Source organism: Odocoileus virginianus, chromosome 17 (assembly GCF_023699985.2).
Source record: "Odocoileus virginianus isolate 20LAN1187 ecotype Illinois chromosome 17, Ovbor_1.2, whole genome shotgun sequence".
NCBI lineage: Eukaryota > Metazoa > Chordata > Mammalia > Artiodactyla > Cervidae > Odocoileus > Odocoileus virginianus.
The window spans coordinates 24,023,052-24,039,121 of NC_069690.1; the positions used below are offsets into that span (position 1 = coordinate 24,023,052).

Below are 16,070 nucleotides of genomic sequence, written 5' to 3' on the forward strand. Positions count from 1 at the left end.
TTCTCGGACTCTAGAGCGCAGGCTCAGTAGTTGTGGCGTACCGGCTTAGTTGCTCCGCGGCATGTGGAATCTTCCCTGATCGGGGATCGAACCTGTGTCTCCTACATTGGCAGGCGAATTCTTTACCACTGAGCCACCAGGGAAGCCCCAGTTCTGGTAATTTTTCAAGCTCTCTTCTTTGTTCCTCTCATTCTCTCTTTCTCCCCTAGCCCTACTCCAGCTTCTGTGTCCATCCTCACACGACAGGTGAACCATTCTTCCAGGCCCACCTCATGTTCGCTCCTTCCTGTGAACTGCCATAGACTTCTACTGTGTCCTGCCCTGTTAGAGATGTTTGTGGAGGGTCTTTATGTCACCCAGATAAGCCAGAGAGGTTTATCATATTAAGTAGTATCCCAGCTGCACCTAGCAGGGGCATGACCCAGGGAGGAGCCTTCTCATCACTGCCTAGTGAATCAGTGGGCATCTTTCTGTTTGGAAGCAGAGGAAAGGGGAGTGCTGAAGGGCAGCTGCTTCGCTGTTGGCTTGGCCATTGGCCACAGTCAGGTTGCATCAAGCAGAAGATAGCCTTACCAAGGACTAAGTGTTCTCTTTTTCAAGGACAATTTAAATTATTAGTCACTATCTCTGACTCTGCTGGAGTCTAGGTATGCATTTCAGAGGAGCTTTGTAGAACACCAAGAACTGAAACGAATTTGTGGCTACTTTCAATCCAGAATCATGAAATCCTCATAAGAACCCTCTGTCTCTAATTATTCTGATTGTATGTTTAGTCGCATCACAAAAACCAAATTTAAAGTGATTTCTGAATTGTGCAGTGTCAAATCTGTATCTCTTATTCTTTCTTTTCTGAAGTCAATTGAAAATTGTACTTTCAGTAATATTTTTATAAAAACTGACTTACGCAGTATTTCTTTTTATTAATACTTTTTTTTAATTTTTGAAAATTAAAAAAAAAATTTGGGCCACTATTGCATAGCATGTGGGATCTTAGTTTCCCAACCAGGGATCGAACCCACACCCCCCTGCATTGAAAGTGTGGAGTCTTAACCTCTGGATTCTTAACCTCTGGATCACCAGGGAAGGACCTATACAGTATTCCTGTGCGTAAAAAATCATAAACAAAGAAATACATGAGTCAGAGAAAGGTGTTTGACTTACCTAAGAGGAAGGCAATTTTCTTTTTACATCTGAAATGCGTTTAAAGTGATAAATAATCCAGAACTCCAAAGAACTGTCAAGCCTGCCTCAGTGTATAGTTAATAAGTTAATGTTTTGACTATCATCATGCAGATTTTCCCAGCGAAGCTCAGAGACAAATTATCAGCTAATCAAGTGTTCAGGTGTGTGTTTTTTTCCCCTTCTCCAGTAATCAGATAATGTAAAGGTTAAAAACAAACCCAACTGCTCAAGACTCCTTGAATGGAGGGTGGATCCTAATGGAACCTGGCTTTGCACAGGCCTCTTCAAGGAGTCCACCTCAGAGCTGACAGAAGCTTTGAAACAAGTTCCTTATTTCTTAAAACTAACTCTTCATTGCTTTGTTTCTTGGTAACTTTTAAATTCACCTTTTCAGGTAGAACAAAGGCATTGTCTGCCTTTTGCACTGCCAGCTCAACCCTTATGCTTAAGAGACGTGCCTGTGAACGTCCTCACAGGTTACTGGCCACTAGGACAACTCTGATCTCTACTCCAGCATTTCTTTACATATAGTCATTTTATGCCTCTCCTTTTCTAGACCAAAAATTTCCAGCAGTAAGTGAAAGGCCTCTTTCTCCTCATCCAATCAGGATCACAAAGACAACAGCTCGAAAAGACCCAGATGTGAACATCATGTTAGAAGGGCCCTGCAATGGCGCGTAAGTGGTAACGAGCTTATCTGATTTCATTTGTAGTTGGTTACCTTTGACCTTGTTAGATTTTTGCATTCCTTCGATAACCACAGACAGAGAGAGATTCTTCTCTTGACCGAGATCTTGCCAAACTCCAAGATGGCCCAGTAAAACAGTGTGTTTGTAAGATGGGCACTGAGTGTGTTGCATCTTAAGGAGCCTTTAGTAACAGCTGATTTTTATGATTGAAAGCATCATAGTGGCACAGGTGACTTTTGCAGGTCATTACTGCAAGATTTGCTTTAAGAATTCTTTTGTCCAGATGTTCCTCCCGTGAGGATGGTTGGTTCATGTAAAGGAGAAACAGTGAGTGGTGATGTTGGGTTTGGTGCAGCGTGAGGAAGGGAAATAAAGGTCAGCCTTTGGTTGTCCAACCATCAGGATGCATTAACAGTTTACTCGCACTTGCAGATGATTTTGAATGCTTTCATCATTTTTATTTGCTCTCAGTTCCCTGGATGAAAGTGTGGGAGCAGAGGAGAGAGCAGAGAAAAGAGAAGCTCCCCTTCTCTCCCTTTCAGAAGATGCTCAACAGACAGAAGGCCGAGCTGCCCTCTTTGTCCCTCCAGCCATGCGACATAGCATCGGTGACTACTGCCGCCGTTTCGAGCACTACCTGCGGGTGATCGCGCACGAGGCCGTGGGCTCCTTCAACCCATGGCTCATAGCTGAAAGGTCAGTAGGAGGGCTTGTGCTCTGTTGAGGAACAGGGTGCCATGTGTTAACTTGACTGCAGAAAGGCCTGGCCAAGGTCTCAGGCCGAGCTTTGGGGCCCTGGAGTTCCAGTGGCTGCTCCGGGGCTGGGGAACAGGTTTTCTCTGCCAAGTGCCTTTCTTCAGGGAGAGGACATGGGAGAACAGCATGGCTGATGCCATCCCGAGGAGCATACCGCTGCCTTCCGCCAAGAGTAGAAACTTCATTCAGGGCAGGCTTCCTGTTGGTGTTGTGAGGTCATCGTCATCAGAGAACGTGAATTATGGCTGGGCAGGAAGCAGTTGCGATCTTGACATCTTCATGGTCAGGTCAGACTTGCACTAGGACAGCGGGTCTATAGACTGCACTACACCTAACCTTCTCCTTCTGGCTGTCGCCTCCCCTGAGAAGGGGAGTTCTGTGGAGTCAGAAAACAGTCCCACTGCTGCTAGATACTTGAAGAATGGGTAGCCTTCTTTCATGTAAATATTCAATTGAAAGATGTGTGCAGATTCATTCTTTAGAAATAGTGCTCAAATTTAAATTCCTTAAGAGTATCATTTTATTACATATGTGCAGATAATTTTTATCCGTGAACCTGGAATATACTCTTATGACATCTTTCTTGAACAGGTTTCAAACGTGTTCCAGGAGTTAATAATTGCCTCCTTTTAAGTTGCTTATTTTTTTAATATATTATTCAAGTTCTTCACATTCTAGCCAACACCTCTCAATATAATTTTCCTCATGATTCGATGTGTTGGTTAATCTCACCTCCACCCCTACTCTTTCTCCTGAGACACTCTTTCCTTCTACCCCAGCCTGGCCCAACCACTTTGTAGATCTGTGGTGCGGCTCTTGTCCTGGGACGTGTCTTCATCACCGCTGAGCATGAGAGTCTCCCTCCCGTGTTAGGGTCCTTGTGTTCTGTTCCCACGCGTCTTCCTCCTTCCTGGTTTACTCCCTTGCTCTGAGGGAGCCTATCCCTCCTGTGTATCACAGGACAGTTCCTGAGACTTACGTGTGTGAAAGTGTTTTATCTTCATACTTGACTGATGATTTGGTTGAGTTTTAAATTCCTGGTTTATTTTTCCCAAAGAATATGCCTCCCTTCTTTTGTGGGGGTGAAGGAGGGATTGTCACGTAGCTGCCATGAGCAGGGGTAGAGACCCATCAGCCTACCAGCTCATCCTGCAGAGTCTTAATCTGCGTTCTCATCTCCTACCCAATACTTTCCACGTTCCTGGTTCCTGGCTCTCTTACTTCAAGTCTTTCTGATGTTCTGTGAGACAGATCAGCTTGCTTTTCCTTGGTGTCTTCCTCCATGCACCCTGAGGTTTCTGCTTCCTCTGTATTTCCTCTGAACTGCTGAGTCGTTTTGATTACATGTCTCATCTACTTTTGTCTTTTTCTCCATGTAGTTTCATGTTTTCATTTATCTCCTTTTATTTTGGTGGGGATTTGGGTGGGATCAGAGATAATCACATGTCCACTCCCTTAAGTCAAACCTGAAGTCCTAGGACTTCTCATAATATACGTACCCTTTGAAGCATATGAGATCCTTTGTTCTGGTTGAGATACTGCGTGTATTTTCTGGGGAGGAGAGTAGAGTAAACTTGACTTGCTTCCATGCATCAACCTGCAGCCCTGTAGCATGCCCACTGGTTTGCACAGAGCCTGTTAGGATTGACTAGGCTAACTGGTATCTTGGGAAATCTAAAATAAGCTAAAGAAGGTAGACTATTCCCTGTATTATGTTCTTACCACTTGGTTAATGATACATTTTGTTACAGTTGTTTTGTAGATGTAGGGGGAAGCTCTCTCCCCCTGTGAGGACACATAGGGTAAGATACAGAGGTTAGAGTTGTTAAAATATGCCTCAGTTTCACAGATGTTCCCTTTTCTTGTCCTTGACCCTCAAGTGACAGCACATCTAAATATTCTAGCTCTGTTTTTGATCTCTCTTGTTTCTTATTTGGGTGTTCCAAAGATGAGAAGTGTATTGATCTAATCTTGAAGAAATATCCAAGGACAGTTGGCTTTGTCTGATAGCCTCTTGGGTGAGGAAGAAATCAGCTGAGTTTTCCCTCTATTTTACTGTCTCCATGCCTCCCTTCACCTGGAGAAAAGCCCTATTCCAGTGATCAGAAGGGGCAGATAATATAAACTGGATGTAAATAAAAGCATCATTCTGAAAGGAAAAGTTTAAAGTGATGATGCTTTTAATGACAGCAAACTCTTTAAGGATTCCTAGTTGGAAAAACAAATCAGGAGACTTCTGGTTGAAAAGAACAGACTGAATATATGATTTATCTCAGTCCCTGTAGTCCTATCCCACTGTATGTCACTGAAAGACTGAATAAAAGGCGTGAAACCATAAATGACAGCAAATAAGAACCAGCAGGAAAATTTTGGAAGCCATGAAGCAGTTAGACAAATGGGCAATGACTTACCAGACCAGAGAGAGCCAAGAACCTGATGAGGGTGGAGCCAAGAACCAAGCTGATTTGTGCAGAAAAATCTTGGTAAGACTCAGGAAGGAGAAACACTGGGGATGCATGGGTGCAAGGGAGTCAGGACATAGGAGGCTTAGTTGAAATTCTCATTCTTGAGTAGAACAGATCACCAAGAGATCCCAAAACTTGCTGGAAACCATGAAAGCTACAGAGGCTAGTATAACAGAGAAAACATTGGAATAACAGGATTTATAGAATGTGAGAAGAGGGGAAAAGGAGGAATGGAAAATTATTGAGGAAATACTATAAGCAGAATCTCCAGAAGGTCATTAGTCTCTAGATTGAAAGAGTTCACCAGCTGTCCACTGCGAGTGAGTGGGTGAGTAAGTGCATGAATAAATGAAACTGAACACATCACAACATGTTGTGCACAGGAAATGCGAGCATCCTCGTGTAAGGAGAAGATGATGCAAGGCTCCAGAGTTAGAACCGGGCACATTCAAATAATCAGAAATGAGAAGGTTGTGTTTTCAGTAGCAGCCCTGCTACAGGATATAAGAGCATGCTTCCAAAGTTTACCCTGGAATTCTGTGCCCAGCTAAATTATCAAATAAAAGGATAGAATAAAGACAGTTTAAGGTAAGCAAAGTGTCGAAAAATGTAGTTTCTCAGTAAGCTTACAGAGTGTGTTTACCATCAGCATGAGAAAGAGGAAGACAGGATTTAGGAAATTTGGGGACTCTAACATGGAACTTCCAGGAAAAGGGCAAAAGCTATTTTCAAGAGAATTTAAAAAAAAAAAATTTTTTTTTTTTTTTAATTTTTTTTAATTTAAATTTTCGTGCACCACGCAGCATGTGAAATCTTTAGTTCCCCACCCAGGGATCAAACCTGGGCCCCCTACAGAGGAGGTGCAGAGTCTTAACCTAGACCACCAAGGAAGTCCCTCCAAGAGAATTTTTCAGTGAGCATAGAAAACAACTAGTCTAGAATAGGAGGACAGATGGCTCTAGGAGGAATAGTTTCCAGACAGGGAAGGCAGGGTGAGAAAGGTTGAAAAAGAAGAAAACAGATACATTACTTAATGTACTTGGGAGCTTGTATCAGGAGCACACATTGAATGTATTTGTGTTTCTCTCATAGTTTGGGGATGAATTAGTGATAGGAATATAGAAAGCAAAGGAAGGCAAGCATAAAAACAAAACGAAAAAATGCACAAGTAATCACTTTTGCTTCTAGTAAGGACACAGTTGGTAATTTGGCCTACCCCTCTCACTGAGGATCACTATTAATAGAAAAGCTAGATCCAAAATAAAACATACATGCTTGAAGGCACCAGGAAGTTAACTAGGTAATAAGGAATAACTGGGCCAGGATCCTGGAAAAGACAGAGACCCAGGGAAGTTAGCCCTTGTCTGACCCTGGATTTTTGGTTCTGGGGGAAGGTGAATGGCATATTCTGTAGTCTTTTCAGATCAAAGGATAGAGGTGGGAATTAAGGGCTTGCCAAGGGCTGACCTGACGAACTTTGCTCACTTCTGATGGGGACCCTGAAGGGTGGCACTCTGGAATAAGGGTGACCTGGATGCCAGCAGGCCCTACCAGCACTCCACTCAGCTCCACCTCATCTCACTTCCTGAGACCGCACTGAAGTGATTCTACATTGTTGCCTCACGGCCACCGAGCAGAGGCAAACTTAACTTTCCTCTGAAGATTTATAACATCATCTTAGGATTTAAATTATTCCTGCAGTTTTCAAACTTAGTGTCTGATATTTGGTAAAAAAGCCTGGCAGCAGAGAGACATGACAATAACAAGAACAGACCCACAGCAGCTCCACATATTAGAGCCATCAGACAGATACTAAAAATAACTGTGCGTACTATGTACATAGAGATAGAATTTTGGCAGAGACCTGGGAGTAAAACCAAATCCATGTGGACATTCAAGAACTGAAAAATACAATTTCTGAAATGAAAGTGAAAAGTGAAAGTGAAGTTGCTCAGTCGTGTCTGACCCTGCGACCCCATGGACTATAGCCTACCATGCTCCTCCATTCGTGGGATGAGCGACTCATCAAATGGGCTTAATAACAAACTAGACACATCAAAAGAAAAAATTAGAGCCTTTTGGCTCTCTGAGTAGCACCATGGTGGTTAGCATGAGTAAGCATCTTATGAAAGGAGGTGAAAAGGGAGCCAAGAAGAAAGTGGTTGACCCATTTTCTAAGAAACATTGGTATGATGTATGAACCAACTATGTTCAATATAAGAAATATTAGGAAAACACTAGTCACAAGAACTCAACCCAAATCACATATGATGGCCTCAAGGGTCGTGTTTTTGAAGTGAGCCTTGCTGATCTGTGACTGATACAGTTGCATTTAGAAAATTCAAGCTAATTACTGTGGATGCTCAGGGCAAAAGCTGTCTGATTAATTTCCATGATATGATCTGACAAAATGTGCTCCATGGTCAAAAAATGGCAGACCATGATTAAAGCTCGCGTTGATGTCAAGACTACCAACAGTTATTTGCTTCATCTCTTCTGTGTGGGTTTTACTAAAAAAAGGCAACAAAAAGATTGGGAAGACCTCTTATGCCCAGCACCATCAGGTTCACTAAATCCACAGGATGGTGGAAATCGTGACCTGAGAGCCGGTGACACGAAAGAGGTGGTCAGTAAATTGATTCCAGACAGCATTGGAAAAGGCAGAAAAGCTTGCCAATCTATTTATCAGCTCCATGACATTATTGTTAGAAAAGTAAAAATGCTGAAGAGGCCTAAGTTTGAATGGGGAAAACTCATGGAGCTGCCTGTGGAGGTAGTCATTCTGAGAAAGCTACTGGGGAAGAGACAGGTGCTAAAGTTGAACGAACTGATGGATACGAGCCACCAGTCCATGAATCTGCTTAAAATTCAGACTTTAATGGTGACATAAAATATCTTGTTTGGGGGTGGGGGGAGAAAAAAGTCAGAGACTTGGACATAGAATAAAAGAAAATATCTAGAGTGAAGCATGTGCTGTGCTAAGTTGCCTCAGTCATGTCCGACTCTTTGCAACCCTATGGACCATAGCCCCCCAGGACTATAATCCTGGACTATAATATAATATATGGACTATAATCCTCTGTCCATGGGATTCTCCAGGCAAGAAAACTGGAGTGGGTTGCATTTCCTTCTCCAGGGGATCTTCCTGACCCAGGGATCAAACCTGGGTCTCTCATGCCTCCTGCATTTGCAGGTGGGTTCTTTACCACTAGTGCCACCTGGGAACCCATGAGTGATACATGGAGACACACAAAAAGATGAAAATGAAGAGAGAGGATGAGGGGCATGGAGGATAAGGGTCACGGTCTAATACACATGTGGCTGGGGTCGCAGGAGAGGAAGGAGAGGGAATGGGTCATCCAAAGAGATCATGTCTGATAACTTCCCCAAAGGAACACTAGACATCAAGCCACAGATTCAAGAAGCTCTAAAAGTCCCAAGCAAGAAAAACAAAAGAAATCCATATGTAGCATATATCACAGTATTGTTGGAAAATGAAAGACCAAGAGAAAAAAAATCTTAAAAATCAACCAGAGGAAGGAAAATGGACAGACAGAAACAGTGGAGGCTGGATGCCCTGGTGTAAAGTTCCAAAAGAGAAAACTGCCAGTCTGTACGTAAACCCAGTGAAATGTACTTCAAGAAGGAAGGCAGGAAAGGTTCTAAACAAAGCCGCAAAAATTTATTACCAGTGGACTGTCACCATAGGAAATAGTGAAAGGGTATTTTTCAGGCAGAGCAAAAACAGTCATACAGATGAAAAGTCAGAAATGCAAGAAGGCTTGAATTAAGAAAAAGTCAATATGTAGACAAGTGAATATTGACTGTATAAAACAATAAACTGATGTCTTATGGGGTTGTATGAATACATACTGAAGTACATAATAACAGTAGCATAGAAATTGGGAAGAGGATAGAGTTAGTGTCCTAAGGTTCTTCCGTTGTCTGGGAAGCTGGTAAGAATATCAATTAATGTTAGACTTTAAGTCAAGGATGCTTATTGTAATCTAGAGTGGCCACTAAAAGAATAGTAAAATACTGCATAACACCCCAATTAAAAGTGAAAAATTAAAACAATCACAGAATCCTAAAAAAAGTTAAGAAAGAACAAATAGACATAAAGAAAATACTTAGTATTTTAGTAGTAGAAGGTCAACTGTATCAGAATTACATTAATGAAAAAGCACTTTACACACCCATTAAAAGACTAAAGATGGTCAAATTAGCTGCCGCCCCCCGCTCCCAAAAAAAAAAAAAAAACAAAACCACAAAACAGCTGGGACAGGAATAGGGTAGATGGGATAGGAAAAGGGGAGGGACACTTAGCTTTATTTCCTCTTTTGTATACTTCTGACTTTTGGAACTGTTAATGTTTTATATAAATCAACCTTCAAATCAACAAGGTTTGGAGGATGTTGAGCAACCCTAAATTGGAATACAGAAAGAAACTGACTATATATGCAAGAAATAGCCACACTAATGGGATATATACAGATAAGAACTTGCCTTAGTCACTTTTGAATGTAGTATTTTGACTCTGTACCCTCTGGCTAAAGACAAAGACTGTAAACACATGTTAGTAGGTTTCTTTTACCCAGTAGCATGGGTTAACATTTCTAAAACTACCTTCTCTGTATTTTAGTACTGATTGAATAAGTATATTATGAATAATGAGAGCCAGTTTTCAGGGGAAAGGCCAGAATGAATCCTCTGTTTTGAAGTGAGAGTGAAGTTATGACTTACGGCTTTTGATGGATACAGAAATAGACACGGGTGGTGCGTCTGCACCTGTCTGTCTGAGCCTGTCCGCTGAGAGGACCCGGAAGCAGGGACACACTTAGGAGCAACGAGCGCGCTTGGCGCCCGGGTTTCGGTTTCTGAAATACTCTTCTCCATGAAAAGGTGCCGGGGCTCCTTGGAGAATTGGCCAGTTCCAAGACTGGGGCTGGGGAAATATAAAATGAGCCTGAAACTTCATTTTGTGTCAGAATGGAAGTGTTCAAAGAATGATGGGGTCGTGTCAAGAGGATGTGGGAGCTGACTTGAAGGGGCTCCTTGCAGGCCATTCAGGGGGACACTGAATATCAAAATAAGTAATGATAGATTACAAGCTGTTGAATATAATATGAATCCATAAGACCAAGCTGATACGAATGAATGAATGGATACATAAACTCATAAATAAGTAATAGAGAAGGGAAAGCTCTTCTATATAGTAGCATGCCAACTATTGAACAGAGAAGGAATGATGAAATTAGAAAATCAGTGTTGTCAACCTTGTAATAATTGATTCTGCAAGTTTGATGAGAAGCAGAATATTTACATAGTCTCAAATTATCTCCCTCCAACATACGTATTAATTACAAACGGGAGGTAGTAACTACAGGGTAGAAACTTGGCAGACATCAGCATGACCAAGTGACAAAAACCAGCCCTTATGGTTATAAGACAAATAATGCACTGAAGGGACACAACATCCCTTCTGGGCATTTGTTCCCAAAACATAGAACGTGAACCTGACCATGAGGAAGCGTCAGACAAATCCACACTGAGAGACATTCTTAAAAACAAAGCTTCTACTCTTCAAAAAATATTAAGATCATAAAAGACGAAGACTGAAAAACAATTCTAGATGAAACTAAAGACATGTGACTGACCGTTGACTGCACATGTGATCCTCCGTTGAATCCTGGACAGTCTACAGAATCTTTTCTTTCAAAGGACATCTTTTGGACAGTTGGCAAAGAAATTGAAAAGGTCTGGAGGTAAGGTTGGATAATAGCATTGTGCTTGTGCTAGTCACTTAGTCGTGTCCGACTATGTGACCCATCAACAGTAGCCCACCAGGCTCTTCTGTCTATGCGATTCTCCAGGCAAGAACACTGGAGTGGGTTGCCATTTCCTTCTCCAAGATAATAGTATTATTTGAATGTTAATGTTAAGATTTTTATAATTGTATCAGGCTTATTTAAGAGAATGTTCTTGTTTTTAGGAGATGTTTCCAGAAGTACTGTGCGTGTGTGTTGTGTGTGTGTGTGCGTGCACGCGTGTGTGTAGAGAAACTTGCAGCTTCCTGCCCCTGCCCCGTGGAGAAGACCCCCATCCTTTCTTCTGTCGGGCAGTTGGTAGGCCGTGGGAAGTGGGCTGAGCCGCAGCCAGTTAGTGTCCGGCCGCCTCTGGCTTCAGCCATCTCGAGGGTGAGGTCCATCTAGTAGGTGTTACAGGCCCCTGCATCGAGCCTGACTTTGGAGTCTAAGCACCACCTTCTTACTGTCTACGGAAGCAAGACCTCTCACCTTGTTTTTCTTCTTCAAAAATACTTTAGCTATTCCTAGCCTTTTGAATTTCCATGTAAATCTCAGAAGTGACTTGGTAAGTCCCTCAGCTGAGTAACAGAACGGCTGCCATACTTGGCTGTCTGTGCCTTTAGCCTTGTTGTTTGTCTTTCAGCTTCTCAGAAGAGCTGGTCGACGAAGCCCTGGGGGCTGTGGCTGCTGAACTGCAGGACATGTGTGAAGATTACGCAGAAGCTGTGTTCACCTCAGAATTCTTGGAACCTGCTACGTGACGGCTCTCCAAGGCGGGGCCCCTCGTGTCACAGTGGCTGAGGGGCGGCACCCCCCGCTTGGTTTTAGCCACAGGAAAGCTTTGTCCTCTGCGTCCCTCCAGGCCCAGAGAGCTGCCCACTGGGAGGAAGGGCGCGCCTCACTCTGCGCCTTCTCATTGTCAGAGCGAATGGTCCTGGTAGCTTACGACGGGGTGTGTCCTATTTATGAGTGCCCAGGAAGCGTGAATTGATGACAGTATAATATTTTCTGAATGTGTAGTTTTCCCATTGAAATACTATGGTCATTCCACTGGCTCAGTTTGGTGATCTGAAGGTTCTGAAAAGTAATAGATTAAGTCTGCTTCACACAGGGATTCAGGTTGCTGTTGGCCTGCCCTGATGCCAGCACCAGAGCAGTAACCGTCTGGTCTCATCACCTGGCTCATGTTCCTGCTCTGACAGTTCCTCCCAGGACACCTGTCCTGCTGGGTTACAGACTTTTGTCGAGCACAGGACTTGGTTATGCTGCCAACCCTGCTCTGTTATAAAATAGGAACCCGGCAGTTGCCAGCGTGTAACGGTAAACACACACTCCTCTCATTCTCAGTTGCTAGGTGCTTCTTCACATTTTTAGTTCCTCAAGTCTTCTGTGGCTGTGAGATGACATATTCTGATACACGAAACTCTGAATTCAGAGGAAGTTTATGGACCTCAGGAGAGGCTGGCCTTCTCTGGGGTTTGGGCGGAGGTACGAGCTCACTCTCCTCTCTGCTGATGTCACAGTGTCTTGTGTCTCCGCACTGGGAGGGAGCCTGAGTGGGAAGACAGAATAGATCCGGATGGTGTGAAGACAACAGGGTCTCCCCCAAGACAGGAAGAAACTTAAGAACCACGACAGCTTAGCCCTCGAATGTCTTATAAGTCGTTTTACCAGGAGGAAAGCCTCTTGTGCTTTCAGAAACTCTGAATTCAGAAAAAGAAAAGGAATGTGTCTAAAATAAGGCCACTGCCGGGAAAAAGTTCCCCTCACTTTTTTTGCCTGAGGCCTTGGTGAAAGAAATGTAGAGAACGAGTGATGCGAGACACACCCCATGGAATAATGTGAATCTTTTTATAGCACATACAGTGTTGTCATCTGGGATTTGTCTCTGAAGTACAAGTATTTCAGGTGATAATTTAAGCTGCTTGATCACACTTACTTGTGCAAAGTTGATTTTCATTTAATGTTAATGTTTTCCTGCTTAATTTTATATAACCTCAGAATTTAAAAGGCCTCAAGGGAAATTATAGGTCTTTTATTTGAGGAATTACATAATGTACACTTGAATTGATAGAAGTGTCTGTTATTGATAATTTGTGTGGCAGTTTTTATTGTTGATTTTTTAAATAAAGTTGATATTTTAAAGTATCTACATGTTGGTTTAAAATAATTTACATATCCTTTTTCCCCTCAGGCTAAGTGAGATGGGATTTACAGGAACCACTGAGAATACTTTTATATTTAATATGAGTGCAGTGGATTATTTGCCACCTCTCATCCTCCCCCAGAAAGAAAATACATGATAATGAAAGCTAACATTTATTGAGCACATACTATGTACCAACCATAGGTCTAAATGCTTTCGCTGTATTAATTTATTTAATCCTCATACCTGTGTGAGGTGGATACCATTATTACTCCCATTTTATAGATGAATCAAAAGGCCCAGGATGGGGAGATAATCTGATCAAACAAGCCTATGTTCAGCAATGCCATGGGCATGGGTTCATTTACTTCCCGTAAAGATAGTTGTTGAAGTTTTGAGAGTTCACTTGAGTGCATCCTCCTACCTCTTCCTATCCGCGCTCAGTGTGTGACGCCACCCCTCCAGACGCTGTGGTCTGGAGCAGTCCTTTGCTAAGTCCTGTCTGCTACAGAGTCCAGTCCAGACTCCTTTGCTTTGTTTGCAGATCTTTCCAGCATCTCTCTTACTCCCTGTCTCTGATACCTGGGGGTGAGGCTTACACCTGCTTCTGGGTCTGCTCTCTACTCCACCACCCTGGCCCACTGCGAATCTCCTCAGCCAAAGCTTATTCTTTGAAGACACAAAAATAACCACAAGAAATTAAAACTTCATCTGAAAATGGAAGTTGAATCCTTCAAATAAAAATTTTCCTGTGTACAGCCTTGCAATTATCCCAAACCTCTAGCATTTGTTCATGAGCAAAAGCTGGTCCTGTATAGGTCATTGTCTAATCCCCTCCAGTTTTCTCCTGGACTATCTAAGTGTTCTTTTCAGAAACAGAGAAATGCATGAGTGTAGTATTTCTGTGTTACATCGGCCGTCCCAATGGACAGACATGCTGAAATTCCTGTGTTCCTCACCCTGATCTGTCCAGCTTCACAGCCCTGGCCACTGGAGGTCTTGCCTGTTAAAACGTGTCTGTTGTCTGTTCAGCTCCTTGACGGCAAGGCCTCTGCCTAGCCATGTAGTTGTTGCTAAGTCATGTCCGACTCTTGCCAGGCTCCTCTGTCCATTTCCTCTGGATCTCCCAGGCAAGAAGGCTGGAGTGGGTTGCCATTTCCTTCTCCAGGAGATCTTCTCAACCCAGGGATCAAACCCACATCAGCTGCATTGGCAGGTGGATTCTTTACCTCGGAACCTCCAGGGAAGCCTGGGAGCAGGTAGGCAGTGCTCTGTAAATTGTTTTGAGTTAAAGAAGGGAGGCATATTTTTTCCTCGGATAGGTTTTGGTTTTGGATGGGGGCTCTATCACATATCTCTGCGGTGTCCAGGAAAATCTTTGTTAACTCTTGGTGACCTGCTGTAGGATGCTGCCTCTGAAGAACTGTGGATCCCTTCTCTGAGGCACCAATGCATTGGGGATTCCAACTCAGAACTTCCAGAACTGCTGCGGAGTGGGCGTGGGGGCCCCCGGGCTCGGGGAGAGGGCAGAGGAGTAGATGGGGACTGCAGAAATGACTGCTTCAGTGCTGGGGTCCCTTCCCCCTCTGCCTGTTGGTGCTGGAGGTCAGAGGGGAGATGGTGAGGAGCATCCTTTCTGCCTCCCCTCCCTCCCTCCACTCACAGTTCCAGCTTCCCTAAAACAGGGGTGGGGACGGTGTGTGTGTACAAGGAGTGGGCAGCTGGAGCCAGGGCCTGGAGGAGCCATGAACTGGGCACCAGTGGGTCTGAAGTCAGGGGTGAGGATCTGAGCGAAGCCCTCAGGGCCTCGAGGAGAGGAAGGGGCTCTAAGCCGGGTGGGAAGTCTAGTTTCCTCTCTGGCGCAGTGTGCATGCGTGTGTGCTAAGTCGCTTCAGTTGTGTCTGAGTCTGTGACCCCATGGACTATAGCATGCCAGGATTCCCTGTCCTTCACTATCTCTAGGAGTTTGCTCGAACTCATGTCCATTGAGTTCATGATGCCATTCAACCATCTCATCCTCTGCCTCTTCTATCCTCAATCTTTCCCAGCATCAGGATTTTTCCCATGAGTCAGCTCTTTGCATCAGGTGAGCAAAGTATTGAACCTGAAGCTTCAGCATCAGTCCTTCCAGTGAATATTCAGGGTTGGTTTCCTTTAGGACTGACTGCTTTGTTGTTCAAGGGACTCTTAAGAGCCTTCTCCAGCACCACAGTTCGAAAGCATCAGTTCTTCAGGATGAGCCTTCTTTATGGTCCAACTCTCACATCCAGACATGACTACTGGAAAAACCATAGCTTTGACTACATGGTTTATTAGTTGCTTGACCCTAATGCAGGCTGGCCTGGAAGGGCTTCTACCAGGTATTTCAAGGGTATAATCTTCCCAGGAAATCCCAGTTTGGCCTGCAGCCTGACCCCAAGCGATCTCTATCAGCTGGTCCATCAGGGCGGGTCACAACCTGGTGCGTAGCTCCAGGCCCTAGGCTGGCTGGCTCTGTGGCTCCAGCTCTCTCTCCCTCTTGCCAGCCTGCCGGGGGCCCAGTTCTGTAACACTGGGCCTCTGTAACTCTGGCCTCGCTGGTCTTCCCAGGACCTCAAATGTGGCCTCAGACCCTCAGCCTGGAGCAAGGAGCCCCCAAATTGCCTCCACCTTCTCTGATAAACCCCCTATATCTGCTGCTCTTCCCAGAGTCCTCTTAGCTGCTTCTATGGTCCATCTGCTTAGTAACCCTGATCAATTATTCTTGAACCAAATCTGCTGCTTCTCACCAACTTTTCTGACTGACTTAACCATCCACCCAACTGAACTTTTTCCTGTGGCTGAGTCCATGCATTCCTGCCATGAGCCTGCTGGCACCACCCCCTCACCCACCCCCACACACACCAATGCCCTAGTGGGTGTGGCCAGAGGTCAGGATCCTCCACGTCCCACTGCCATGAAATGTGTACCACACCTGTGCCTGCTACCCTTCCCTGATCCCTGGTTCTCCCGGGAGCTGCTGAAGGGGCTGCTCCCCTCTTATTCC

The 16,070-nt window shown here is 44.1% G+C and overlaps 1 protein-coding gene and 1 pseudogene across 3 annotated transcripts in view; both read left to right on the top strand.

Moving 5' to 3' along the window:
• Positions 1-13,047, top strand: part of KIAA0753 (KIAA0753 ortholog) — a 56,742-nt gene extending 43,695 nt beyond the window's left edge. For all 3 annotated transcript variants that reach the window (XM_020882850.2, XM_020882851.2, XM_070478912.1), the window contains 3 exons: positions 1,739-1,859; positions 2,343-2,567; positions 11,543-13,047. In XM_020882850.2, coding sequence (XP_020738509.2) covers positions 1,739-1,859; positions 2,343-2,567; positions 11,543-11,660 — 464 coding nt within the window. In that variant the 3' untranslated portion in view covers positions 11,661-13,047. The remainder of the gene's footprint in view (positions 1-1,738; positions 1,860-2,342; positions 2,568-11,542) is intronic.
• On the top strand, positions 2,581-9,330 carry LOC139039059 (small ribosomal subunit protein eS1-like; annotated as a pseudogene).
• Positions 13,048-16,070: the final 3,023 nt, after the last annotated feature.